At 41.4% G+C, this 14,391-nt stretch overlaps 1 protein-coding gene across 9 annotated transcripts in view; it reads left to right on the top strand.

The window, feature by feature from the left end:
* The window catches only part of STK32A (serine/threonine kinase 32A), a 101,590-nt gene that overhangs the window by 59,974 nt on the left and 27,225 nt on the right, over positions 1–14,391 (top strand). For all 9 annotated transcript variants that reach the window (XM_043490659.1, XM_043490658.1, XM_043490662.1 and 6 more), the window contains one exon: positions 7,744–7,781. In XM_043490659.1, the coding sequence (XP_043346594.1) occupies positions 7,744–7,781 (38 nt within the window). The remainder of the gene's footprint in view (positions 1–7,743; positions 7,782–14,391) is intronic.

A 14,391-nucleotide genomic window follows, 5' to 3' on the forward strand; every position in this document is an offset into this window, starting at 1 on the left:
CCATTAGAGTGCATCTCATGGCCATCTCCACTTTTCACCCACCAATCCAAGGACAGATGGTGTTTTCCCATGACATGATGGTCAGATTCTTGAGAGGGCTCGAGAGACTCTTCCTGCAGGTACAGACTTCTGTCCCGCAGTGGGATCTTAACTTTGTCCTCTCTAGGCTCACCGGCTCGCCCTTTGAGCCGCTGGGCTCCTGCTCCCTTTCCCACCTGTCATGGAATGCTTAATTCCTGGTGGCAGTGATGTTGGTGAGACGAGTCTCTGAGATTAAAGCCTTGACATCAGAACCACCATTCATGGCCTTCTACAAAGATAAGGTTCAGCTGCGGCCCCACCCGGCCTTCCTGCCAAAGGTGGTGTCTATGTTCCATGTTAACCAGGATATCTTGCTCCTGGTGTTCTGCCCCAGACCGCACAGGACCAGTGAAGAAAGGCGTCTTCATGCCCTGGATGTCCGGAGGGCCTTGGCTTTTTACTTTGAGCGTACCAAACCTTTCTGTAAATCAACTCAGCTCTTCATCACTACAGCGGATAGGATGAAGGGTCTTCCGGTGTCTGCGTAGATTTCCAGTGGATCACCTCGTACATGAGGACCTGTTACAACCTGGCAGGGGTTCTGCCGCTGCTGATTGTTAGAGCCCTCTCGATGAGAGCACAGGCGTCTTTAGCGGCCTTCCTGGTGCACATCCCTATCGAGGACATCTATAGAGCTGCAATGTTGTCCTCTGTCCACATGTTCATGGCTCATTATGCCATCAGTCAGCAGGCCTGGGACGACGCTAGGTTTGGCAGAGCTTTGTTGCAATCTAAAGTCCATTAACTCCTACTCACCTCCAGGGGTATTGCTTGGGAGTCACCTAATATGGAATGGAAATGAGCAATCACTTAAAGGAGAAAAGACAGTTACCTTTTCCATAACTGGTGTTCTTTGAGATGTGTTGCTCATGTCCATTCCACAACCCTGCCTTCTTCCCCACTGTCGGAGTTTCCAGCAAGAAGGAACTGAGGGTGTGGGGAGCCAGTGGCGCCCCTTATACTGCGCCATACAGGCACCACTCCAGAGGGTGCCAGAGCTGGTCCCCTACGGATACTGTTAAGGGAAAAACTTCCAGCACCGGTGCATTTGGTGAGCACACACACCTAATACGGAATGGACATAAGCAGCACATCTTGAAGAACAATGGAAAAGGTAACTGCCTTTTATCAGGTTTCAGAGTAGCAGCCGTGTTAGTCTGTATTCGCAAAAAGAAAAGGAGTACTTGTGGCACCTTAGCGACTAACAAATTTATTAGAGCATAAGCTTTCGTGAGCTACAGCTCACTTCATCGGATGCATTTGGTGGAAAAAACAGAGGAGAGATTTATATACACACACAGAGAACATGAAACAATAGGTTTATCATACACACTGTAAGGAGAGTGATCACTTAAGATGAGCCATCACCAGCAGCAGGGGGGAGGGAGGAAAACCTCTCATGGTGACAAGCAAGGTAGGCTAATGCCAGCAGTTAACAAGAATATCAGAGGAACAGTGAGGGGTGGGGTGGGGGGGAGAAATACCATGGGGAAATAGTTTTACTTTGTGTAATGTCTCATCCATTCCCAGTCTCTATTCAAGCCTAAGTTAATTGTATCCAGTTTGCAAATTAATTCCAATTCAGCAGTCTCTCGTTGGAGTCTGTTTTTGAAGCTTTTTTGTTGAAGGATAGCCACTCTTAGGTCTGTAATCGAGTGACCAGAGAGATTGAAGTGTTCTCCAACTGGTTTTTGAATGTTATAATTCTTGACGTCTGATTTGTGTCCATTCATTCTTTTACGTAGAGACTGTCCAGTTTGGCCAATGTACATGGCAGAGGGGCATTGCTGGCACATGATGGCATATATCACATTGGTAGATGCGCAGGTGAACGAGCCTCTGATAGTGTGGCTGATGTGATTAGGCCCTATGATGGTATCCCCTGAATAGATATGTGGACAGAGTTGGCAACGGGCTTTGTTGCAAGGATAGGTTCCTGGGTTGGTGGTTCTGTTGTGTGGGGTGTAGTTGCTGGTGAGAATTTGCTTCAGATTGGGGGGCTGTCTGTAAGCAAGAACTGGCCTGTCTCCCAAGATCTGTGAGAGTGATGGGTCGTCCTTCAGGATAGGTTGTAGATCCTTGATGATGCGTTGGAGAGGTTTTAGTTGGGGGCTGAAGGTGATGGCTAGTGGCGTTCTGTTCTTTTCTTTGTTGGGCCTGTCCTGTAGTAGGTGACTTCTGGGTACTCTTCTGGCTCTGTCAATCTGTTTCTTCACTTCAGCAGGTGGGTATTGTAGTTGTAGGAATGCATGATAGAGATCTTGTAGGTGTTTGTCTCTGTCTGAGGTGTTGGAGCAAATGCGGTTATATCGTAGAGCTTGGCTGTAGACAATGGATCGAGTGGTATGATCTGGATGAAAGCTAGAGGCATGTAGGTAGGAATAGCAGTCAGTAGGTTTCCGATATAGGGTGGTGTTTATGTGACCATCGCTTATTAGCACCGTAGTGTCCAGGAAGTGGATCTCTTGTGTGGACTGGTCCAGGCTGAGGTTGATGGTGGGATGGAAATTGTTGAAATCATGGTGGAATTCCTCAAGAGCTTCTTTTCCATGGGTCCAGATGATGAAGATGTCATCAATGTAGCGCAAGTAGAGTAGGGGCATTAGGGGACGAGAGCTGAGGAAGCGTTGTTCTAAGTCAGCTATAAAAATGTTGGCATACTGTGGGGCCATGCGGGTACCCATCGCAGTGCCGCTGATTTGAAGGTATACATTGTCACCAAATGTGAAATAGTTATGGGTGAGGACAAAGTCACAAAGTTCAGCCACCAGGTTAGCCGTGACAGTATCGGGGATACTGTTCCTGACGGCTTGTAGTCCATCTTTGTGTGTTATGTTGCTGTAGAGGGCTTCTACATCCATAGTGGCTAGGATGGTGTTTTTAGGAAGATCACCAATGGACTGTAGTTTCCTCAGGAAGTCAGTGGTGTCTCGAAGATAGCTGGGAGTGCTGGTAACGAAGGGCCTGAGGAGGGAGTCTACATAGCCAGACAATCCTGCTGTCAGAGTGCCAATGCCTGAGATGATGGGGCGTCCAGGATTTCCAGGTAATGAAATAAAAACCACCACTTGAAGAAATTTACATTGATCTTCAAGAGCCTTTAAGTACGTCGTGAAATTCGATTCATCCTTTTGTGGGGGGTAAAAGTCTTTAGATCCTGCCCTCTGTCATTTTTTGCTTTGCAGTTTTCATAGCTGCCATATTAGAGAATATCACATGGTTACTAGCAAATATTTCCCTACTTCTGGCAAACTCTTACACCATCTGGCTGGGAATTCCCTTTTGGCCATTCCTCTTGATAAACATATTTATGAATAGTCAACCTCCTGAGCAATCGAAAAACATAACATAACACAGCTGGAAAATTTAGGCTTTGAAATAATTACAAAAACTCTTAAGATTAGAGAAGTAATTAACCCAGTTTCATGAGGATAAACACTGTCCTCATGGTTTTGAAACTTTGTAAAGTGCATGGACCACTGTGTTCCCTTCTTATTCTTCCCTTGATATCAAGTGCTTCTTCTGTTCTCTCTTTCTCCTCTGAAAGTATAGCTGCTGTTGATTTTATTCACGGCGTAGTGTTGTCAAGAATATTCCAGGCTTAGTGATTAGCTGTATTCTCCTCCTTATGGGATGAAATTCACCCCTCTGCGTAGGGCCAGTATAAATCCTGTGTCTGATTTAAGCCTTGTTTTGGGGGATTAACAGGGCATATGCATCAATTAAATTCCATTTCTGGGCCTCTGAATGGGTGATTTTTACCCATGGACAGGGATGGAGTGTGGAACTAGTTCCAGGTGGTACATATCTTTCTCTTGTTATCTGTCCCTTTTTTATATTTGGGCCTAGAGCACTGAGTTCAGATTCAAATTCACTGAAAGTTTGAACTTGTGATATCCAGGGTTTTGGTTTGGGCCATTCTTTTTTTCCCCTCAGTAAAATATTTATTCCAAAAATTAACTACTTTTAGGATATATATATTCCTTATGATCTAAATATAATTAATGTTAAACCAAAATGGGCTTGCATAACTAATCGCTCACTTCTAAAACGTAATGGATGAAAGCAGAAACGATTCCAGTGCATTTTCTAATCCGTTTTTCCCTCTGCAGCTCAGCTCTTAAAATGTCTGCCAGATTGTGATAGGGCATGTTTTAAAATGTTTCATATTTTTCATTTCATCATTTGAAAACATTGAATAAATGTATATCTTCCTGAATAACTACACTGTCATACTGCAGTGTAGTTTTCTATTGCAAACTCTTGGTGGGTACTGTCTGGCCAGAGAGGGGTAACTGGTTCAGAGTTTATGGGCGGATAGTGTCTAAAGTATTACCCTACTGAAACCCTGTTGAACAGCCATAGACCTCTGAAAAACTGGTGAACATTTCTTGGCAAAATTTTACAAGGAAACATTTGTTCTTACATTTCAGGAAATTTTGCACTCTGCTTTTAAGTTTGTGAAATTCAATCAAAGGGTTATTTTTACATCAAAACATGAAAAAATGTTGAATTTGGGATGTCAGATTTTGAATTCACCTTTTGATTTCAATGATCTAATTTTTGTTTGGAATTTTAAAGGGGGACACTTTTAAGCAAAGCAGTGCAATTTTTACACCAATTTTCAAATTCATAATGAAATTTTCATAGTGAAAGTCATTTAAGAGGTCACTGAGAAAGTTTTGCAGCAGCTTATTTATTCGTTTTGAAACCTCACCAAGATATCCCACAAATAAAACATGCATCTGGCATGAGAGCGGTTATTTTTAAAGGAAGAGGGCATTGGTTTCAGCTATGAAAACCGCGATGTGAAAACTGAATGTGAAGCAGAAAGCTGTACATCCCAACTCTGCTTGATTAGTGTCTCCTGTTCAAGTCTGCTTTATGCCAATCATAGATTCATAGATACTAAGGTCAGAAGGGACCATTCTGATCATCTAGTCCGACCTCCTGCACAGCGCAGGCCACAGAATCTCACCCACCCTCTCCTACGAAAAACCTCACCTATGTCTGAGCTATTGAAGTCCTCAAATCGTGGTTTAAAGACTTCAAGGAGCAGAGAAGCCTCCCTCAAGTCACCCATGCCCCATGCTACAGAGGAAGGTGAAAAACCTCCAGGGCCTCTCCAATCTGCCCTGGAGGAAAATTCCTTCCCGACCCCAAATATGGCGATCAGCTAAACCCTGAGCATATGGGCAAGATTCACCAGCCAGATACTACAGAAAATTCTCTCCTGGGTAACTCATATCCCATCCATCTAATATCCCATCTCAGGGGATTAGTCCTATTTACCCTGAATATTTAAAGATCAATTACTTTACAAAATCCCATTATCCATCATACCATCTCCTCCATAAACTTATTGAGTAGCATCTTAAAACCAGATAGATCTTTTGCCCCCACTGCTTCCCTTGGAAGGCTATTCCAAAACTTCACTCCTCTGATGGTTAGAAACCTTCGTCTGATTTCAAGTCTAAACTTCCTGGTGGCCAGTTTATACCCATTTGTTCTTGTGTCCACATTAGTGCTGAGCTTAAATAATTCCTCTCCCTCTCCTATATTTATCCCTCTGATATATTTATAGAGAGCAATCATATCTCCCCTCAACCTTCTTTTAGTTAGGCTAAACAAGCCAAGCTCCTTAAGTCTCCTTTCATAAGACAAGTTTTCCATTCCTCGCATCATCCTAGTAGCCCTTCTCTGTACCTGCTCCAGTTTGAATTCATCCTTTTTAAACATGGGAGACCAGAACTGCACACAGTATTCTAGGTGAGGTCTCACCAGTGCCTTGTACAATGGTACTAAAACCTCCTTATCCCTACTGGAAATGCCTCTCCTGATGCTTCCCAAAACCACATTAGCTTTTTTCACAGCCATATCACTTTGGCAGCTCATAGTCATCCTATGATCAACCAATACTCCAAGGTCCTTCTCCTCTTCTGTTACTTCTAATTGATGCGTCCCCAACTTATAACTAAAATTCTTGTTATTAATCCCTAAATGCATAACCTTAAACTTCTCACTATTAAATTTCATCCTATTACTATTACTCCGTTTACAAGGTCATCCAGATCTTCCTGTATAATATCCCGATCCTTCTCCAAATTGGCAATACCTCCCAGCTTTGTATCATCTTCAAACTTTATTAGCACACTCCCACTTTTTGTGCTGAGGTCAGTAATAAAAAGATTAAATAAGATTGGTCCCAAAACCGATCCCTGAGGAACTCCACTGGTAACCTCCCTCCAGCCTGACGGTTCACCTTTCAGTAGGACCCGTTGCAGTCTCCCCTTTAACCAATTCCTTATCCACCTTTTGATGTTCATATTGATACCCATCTTCTCCAATTTAACTAATAATTCCCCATGTGGCACGGTATCAAATGCCTTACTGAAATCTAGGTAAATTAGATCCACTGCGTTTCCTTTATCTAAAAAATCTGTTACTTTTTCAAAAAAGGAGATTAGGTTGGTTTGGCATGATCTAACTTTTGTAAAACCATGTTGTATTTTGTCCCATTTACCATTGACTTCAATGTCCTTAACTAATTTCTCCTTCAAAATTTTTTCCAGGACCTTGCATACTACAGATGTCAAACTAACTGGCCTGTAGTTACCCAGATCACTTTTTTTCCCTTTCTTAAAAATAGGAACTAAATTAGCAATTCTCCAATCATTCGGTACTACTCCTGAGTTTACAGATTCATTAAAAATTCTTGCTAATGGGCTTGCAATTTCAGGTGCCAGTTCCTTTAATATTCTTGGATGAAGATTATCTGGGCCCCCCGATTTAGTCCCATTAAAGCTGTTTCAGTTTTGCTTCTACCTCTGATATGGTAATATCTACCTCCATATCCTCATTCCCATTTGTCATGCTACCATTATCCGTAAGATCCTCTTTAGCCTTATTAAAGACTGAGGCAAAGTATTTGTTTAGATATTGGGCCATGCCTAGATTATCTTTAACCTCCACTCCATCCTCAGTGTTTAGCGGCCCCACTTCTTCTTTCTTAGTTTTCTTCTTATTTATATGGCTATAGAACCTTTTACTATTGGTTTTAATTCCCTTTGCAAGGTCCAACTCAACTCGACTTTTAGCCTGTCTCACTTTATCCCTACATGTTCTGACCTCAATTAGGTAGCTTTCCTTGCTGATCCCTCCCATCTTCCACTCCCTGTATGCTTTCTGCTTCTTCTTAATCACCTCTCTAAGATGCTTGCTCATCCAGCTTGGTCTACAACTCCTTCCTATGAATTTTTTCCTCTTTCTTGGGATACAGGCTTCCAATAGCTTCTGCAGCTTTGATTTAAAGTAATCCCAGGCCTCCTCTACCTTTAGATCCATAAATTCTTCAGTCCAATCCACTTCCCTAACTAATTTCCTTAATTTTTGAAAGTCAGCCCTTTTGAAATCATCATTAATCTAATTATGTCTAAATTAAGGATCACAGGCTCACAGAGGAAGAAATATAGGATAATCCCACCCCAGAAGGTCTCTGATATACCAGGCCTCTTACTCCTGCCTGTAAAATGCCAGCAAACTTGGGTGCTGTTTAAATGATAATGATATATCTTGCACAAAACTTTCCCTAGGCTTGTGCAGTCACATTATGTGTCACCATTCTATGCTGACATCCCTTTTTCCCTTCTCTGTCACTTCTAGGGACATGAAGCCTGACAACATCTTACTGGATGATCATGGTAAGTGCCAGTTGTTTTGCAGTAACTGGAACATATGCATGCACAGAGCAGCACAGAGCGGATGACTTGAAATGGGTACCTTCCAGCCTGGATTTGGAGCCTTGTATTATGCGATGTGTTGTGTTGTCTGTGTTAGTTCCTGTCCCAAACTGCTTACAATCTGTCTTTTGTATTTTGTTTGTCTTCACCTGTTTTCTGTAAAGCATCATCATGTAATCTTCTGGTGCTATACAATTCTATGATGTTGAACTATATGGTTTTCTTCTACATTAATGTCCCATAATTTACCTAGTCTATTCTTAAATACTTCCAGTTATTGTAATTCAGTGACATTTCTAGAAGTCATTATTATAGGTGACACAATTAGTGCTGCCTAGAATTGATTGACTGACACTTCTTAGAAGATCCTGTTTTCAGCTGCTTATAACTTTATCAAACTTCAACCATTTGGAATGAAATTTTCCATGCCAGATCATGTAATAATAGACTGTATCATAATGCAGACACACAAAGAGGGGATGATGGGTTGCACAGGCAACCTTAATTCTGTCATTTCCTAACTTTTGAATGCTTAAATTTGCAACCTTAATGTTCTTTTAATGTAGTTTTTTGTTTATAATGTAGATACAGATTTTAATCCTGGAATCTTTACTTAAGCCTCTCTTGGGCAAAACTTCAGATGAACTCCTGTATTACTTTCTACACTTTTTTTACTCTGGCAAAACTCCCATTGAAAATTTGTCTGATATTTATCTGCTTTTAAAACGTCAAATATCTGCAGAAAATCCTTGTAACCGGCTCATTTGTGAGAAATCTTTATTCGCGCTTGCAGTAAGCTACTTGCATAGTAAAAAACTGTTGCAGAGAGCCTAGAATATATGAGTCATTATCACTTTGCAGGTTTGATGGGTTTTGGTGCAGATGCTGAAATTCCTAGAGAACTGCCATTGTTTTAGCTTGTAACTAGCTTTGCCTGGCATTACTACCTGTCCCCAGACTGTACTTGTTTTGCATATGACCTCTAATTTCAGAGTGCTGGATAATTATTTATTTAAGAACTGTCAGGAAAGCTTTCTCTGCCTTCCTTTACAAATACACATCTCTCCCTGTCTTACTCAGGGATTTCCTTCTGCCTCCTCAGACACAGGTGTACATAAATAAATGGGCCATGTTCTCTCTCTCTCTCTCTCTCTCTCTCTCTCTCTGCCCCGCATTCCAATCCAGCCCATTTGGATTCCTCAGATGGCACAAGTGGTCACCTATTGGCAATATCTAAGAATGCTTCTGGTGGTGGGGAGCTGTCAGCTAGCATTGGAGCTGGCTCCTACATCGCCCTCTCCTCCTTGTCCTAGAGAGGGGAAGCCAGGTCCAGAAGGGGCAGTATTGGAAGTGGGAAGGCAAGTTGACTGCTCCATTCTGGCAGTTCTTATCTAATTGACTGTCCCTTGGTGACTGTTGCGAATGGTCAAAAGTGCTACTCTGGCCTATATTGAGACTACGGCTTGAGCTGTGAAGAGCAGATATGTGCCGCCTTTAGTTGAATTCTTGTGGCACATCAAATTAGAACTGGTCAGGAAATGTCATTTTTATTCCCTCGAATTTCAAATTCTGTTGAAATTTTCCATCAAAAGTTCGTTTTCCTTAACCCCCTCACCCCTAAGTTGGCCAAAATTGAACATTTCCTATGGAAATTGCTGCTTTGACAAAAAAGCCATTTTTCACTGACAAATTTTTCAAATGACAAATTTCAATTATCTCTACATAAAATATTAAAATTAATTCATTGATATGTGCACAGAAATTTGATTCAATAGCTTTGTGCACTTAAGGGCTCTTTAATCTAGTGGAGGAAGGCAAAACAAGAACTAATGTCTGGAAGTTAAAACCAGACAAACTCAGATTAGAAAAATGTGTGCCGTCTTTAACATTGAGGGTGATTAACCAGTGTAACAAACTAGCAAGGGAAGGGTGGATTCTTTGTCTCTTGATGTCTTCAAATCAAGACTTGGATGTCTTTCCAGAAGACATGTTTTAGCTCAATACAAGAGTAACTGGCTGAAGTTCTATGGCCTGTGTTATACAGGAGGTCAGACTACATGTAATTGTTCCTTCTGTTCTTAAAATATATGAACAATCAACATTTTATCTTTGGCTTTGGGACTGCTGAGGGACATCTTTAGGTGATTTTATCAGTTTCCTTTTGTCTTCACTAACAGTCAGCCCACTAGAACACCTTTTTCTGTCCATTTTCTTGTATGATTGTAGGTAGGGGGTGAAGTTCACTTCCGAGGAGCTGATGCTGTTATCCCCAATTGCAAGAGTGATGGAGTATTTTGACAGTCTGACCCAGTAGGTGTCAGTCAGATGGCGTTCGACTCTAAGTGGTGCCTTTGTTCTCATGTTCCTCTTGTTGTTCATATGCAGCCCGGCTCATTGGGGTTTTTCCTTCTTTCTGTGGGTAAGCTTCTGAGTTCCCACCTCTCCCGATGAAATTGGTGGCAATTAAAAGTACTCATCACCTCGCAGGACTGGGTTTTACAGGGTCAAATTTCAGGGAGGCCTGAGCAGTAAATTCAGATCCAAAACTGGTTTAAATATTTCCCAGTACAAAGTGGTGCTTGGATCTGGGATTGTGTTCCGCTTGGTATCAAGATAACTGCAAACTTCCTTAATGTCTGTGCATTTGGGGCTGTTTTTTTGGCCCCATCTCTAGTTCACTCTAGAAATTTAATTGGTTCAGATTGATGATGGATTTGTTTCAGCGTGTTCTTTTCTGGAGTTGTGCCCTTAACTCCAATGACCTCCCTGACTGTGACTTTCTGCTCTGTGGTTTCTCTCGCTGTGTTTGCTTCACCATGGCAGTAGAAGTGTGTAATTCTATTCATGCATGCAAAAAGCTTACCACCTACAGTTCACATTTGTTTTCCCCTGAGCAATTGTTCTTGCAGCATCTGCTTCTATATTTAGACTGGTAGATCATGTTTGCTTGTTTTCCAGTGGCTCTTCCCCTTTGGGACTGAGCTGCACACTCCAGTTCCATCTCACGTGTTTGCCAGGTTTGTGCGCGCACTACATGGGTACAGTCGGAGAAAGCTCTGTCTTCTGTTCACAGATGTTTTCAGTTTTTTGTTGTTTTGGTTTTTCCTTTAGGCATAAGGATCAGATTTTGAAAGGCATTTACGTGCTTAAAGATGCAAATAGGTGCTTCTGAAAGTCCCACTAGTCACCTAGCTTCTTCTTTAGGCACCTAAATACCTTTAAAAATCTGGCCTGAAGTGTATTAATTTAGATTCTGCTTGCCATCTGTCTAGCTTTGGGCATCCATTCAGTGCAATGCAGGCCTTTGGCCAAACTGAACATCTGTGAAATATATTTTAACTACTAAGCTCTTCTTCCACATTGAAAGAGATTAGTGTTTGGGTTGCAAAGGGCACAGACATTTTTATTGATTTTGACCTTTAACTGGGCCAAGAATCCCTGACTATTCTGTAATCATAATTTTGTCTTGACTTGACAAGAATAAACTGAATATACATACATAATATATTTGCAACTACTGTAATTTGGTTCACTGTCTGTAAGGGGATGTTATGCATTGGAGATGAAATTCAGCCCAGTGCAGAGGGCTAGGTGAAGCTCTATGTAGCACTGAAGTTCCAGCCAAGGACCTATGTTGGGGCTTAAATGGCATAGGCTTTTTGCACAGGGACCTGTGTAGTCCCTAGAAGGGCCAATTCATCTCCCACTCAGGTCAATGGACTTCAGTAAGAGTTGGATTGAGCCCGAGGAAAGAAGCCTCTTTTAACACCTGGTGATTATTAAATAATGATTCCAAGCCTAAGGTGATAGTTCTTTTTGATAATATGCACATAGCTCTTGGATCAAAAAAACAGCAGGTTCATTGGAGAAAGAAAGAATCCAAATAATATAAATTTGCAGGAATCATGATGGTTTAAAAGGATTTGCTTAGTTTTACTACACTAACAAAACAGAGACAGAAGTGTCTCGTAATGGCTTCCGCTCACTTCTATTTCCTCTGTTGCAGCCAGGAGTTTCTGCTTCTCACATAGTTTGATACTGAATTATACTAGTTCATCCTATCTCATATATAAAATCAGTAGACCCTAGCATGTAGCCAAGATCCTTCCCTGGTAACACCAGTCTGGGATTTACCTGTAACTGTCCAAGGTGAACTGTGCTAGCAAGCCATGAAGACTAATTTGAACTTTTAGTTTTTAGACTTAGAACATCCTGTTCACACTCATGGGGTTTCTTAACTCTTAAATTCCAGCAACAGCCATAGATGGAATGAACAGGCTGCTGTACTACCAAATATTAGACTGTAGCTACATCTCCAGCTGCAAATATTGAGGATTGAATGACATAGTTTATTATGTCAGGTGACGCTGCAACATTTTTGGCTTTTAGAACCCTGCTTCCAGCTTAGTATTCCAATCGATCTGAGCTCTTGAGTGGTTAAAAGTTTAGGAAACTTGATGATGTGTTTAAATTAATCCCTTCAAATAAATGATACATCCAGAGGAGCATGGATTTTGGCTCAGAATATCAACGTCTGAATAATAATTAATAATAATAGCATCTATAATTCATATATATGTGATTTCCTGCAAAGAGGAGATGAGTGGCGGAGAGAATGAAAGCTGACACAACCAAGCATTTGTCTCATCTCTACACAGCTCCTCCTTCAAGTGTTCTCCAAGAATTCAGTGCTGCGGTTTTCTTTTTGGAGTGGGAAAGGTGGTCTGGCTGATTTTGGAAGGCTGTTGAATTGGTAAAGGCAACACATGTTCTGTCTGCTAATTAGTCGGTGGCTGAAAAATGCGCTCTGACATCTCAGTCATGTTCTTCCAGCAGATGGCAGGCCAGAGGGACAATGGCTCCTCAAGCTTTACTTTCTTCCATCAAAATCAAGCCAGACTGAAGCTTCACAGCATCCAGAAGGAAGCCAGTGTTTCTGTCAGCACTAACCCTACCTACAGAGCACTCAGGCACTGAGCGGGGAGTAGCCTTAATAGTGCTCTTAGCAGACAAGCATTTACAACAATCAGTGCAGTGAACCACGTTTCCCAGTTTTAGGCCAGGCAGGCTGTCTGAGGAATGTGAAACTGCTGAAACTCCAGAAAGTGACTTTTTTGGAGTTATTCAGCATTGTCCTCTCCCGATCAAGGGGGATATATTAACCAATGAACTCGGCCCCATGGCCTTTATACTCAGACACTGTTTGAGTATAGACTTCCCTACTTTTCGTGCCTAATCTATTATTTGTATTACAGTAGTGCCTAGAGGTATCCTCGTTGAGGGTTCATAGTGCCAGGTGCTGTTCACATACGTCACAAAGAGACAGTCCCATCCCAAGAGGCTTACAGTCTAAGCACTGTACAGTTACATTTGCTTAGTGTTACCCATTTAGGACTTCATACTGGATATTCATCTTCACCTCCCTCTGTTGAAGCTCTGATTGATTATTTTCTGTTTTCATAGATTCTAAGTCCAGAAGGGACTGTTGTGATCATCTAGTCTGACCTCCTGTATAAAACACAGGTCACAGAACTTCCCCAAAATAATTCCTAGAGCAGATTTTTTAGAATAATGTCCAGACTTGATTTTAAAATGGTCAGTGATGGAGAACCCACCACGATTAATTAATTGCAGTGGTTAATTACTCTAACTTTTTAAAAAAAATTAGACCTTATTTCCAGTCTGAACCCTAGTTTCAATTTCCAGCAATTGGATCATATTATGCCTTTCTCTGCTAGACAGAAGAACCTATTATCAAATATTTGTTCCACATGTAGGCACTTCTAGACTGTAATCAAGCTGCCCTGGCCTTTTCTATGTCAATATAAATAGACTCAAGGAGCTCAGTCTATCACTATAAGGCTGGTTTTCTAATTTTTTAATAATTCTGGCTCTTTTCTGAATAATTTTTTAAACATCCATCTTGACTTGTGGACACCAGAACTGGCCACAGTATTCCAGTAGTGGTGACACCAATGCCAAATATGGAGGTAAATTAACCTCTTTACTGCTACCCAAGATTCCCCTGTTTATGCATCCAAGGATTGCATTAACACTTTTGTTAACAGTTTTACTCTGATAGTTTCTGTTCAGCTGATTATCCACCACAACCCTCAAGTCTTTTTCAGAGTCACTGAATCCCAGGGGAGAGTAGCCCATCCTGTAAGTATGGCCTACATTTTTTGTTCCTATATGCATACATTTACATTTAGTTGTATTAAAATACATATTGTTTGCTTGCACCCAGCTTACCAAAGCAGTCTAGAGCGCTCTGTATTAGTGACCTGTCCTCTTTATTATTTACCACTCCCACAATGTTTGTGCCATCTGCACACTTTATCAGTGATGATTTTATGTTTTCTTTCAGTCATTATAAAAGTGTTAAATGGCAGAGGGACAAGAACCGAGGGCAGTGAGAGCACTAGAAACCCACCCACTCAATGAGGATTCCCCATTTATAATTATACCTTGATCTATCAGTAGTGAGCTTTAATCCATTTAATTTGTGCCATGTTAATTTTATATAGTCTAGTTTTTTAATCAAAATATCGTGTGGTGCCCCGTAAAACAC

Source organism: Dermochelys coriacea, chromosome 8 (assembly GCF_009764565.3).
Source record: "Dermochelys coriacea isolate rDerCor1 chromosome 8, rDerCor1.pri.v4, whole genome shotgun sequence".
Taxonomy (NCBI): domain Eukaryota; kingdom Metazoa; phylum Chordata; order Testudines; family Dermochelyidae; genus Dermochelys; species Dermochelys coriacea.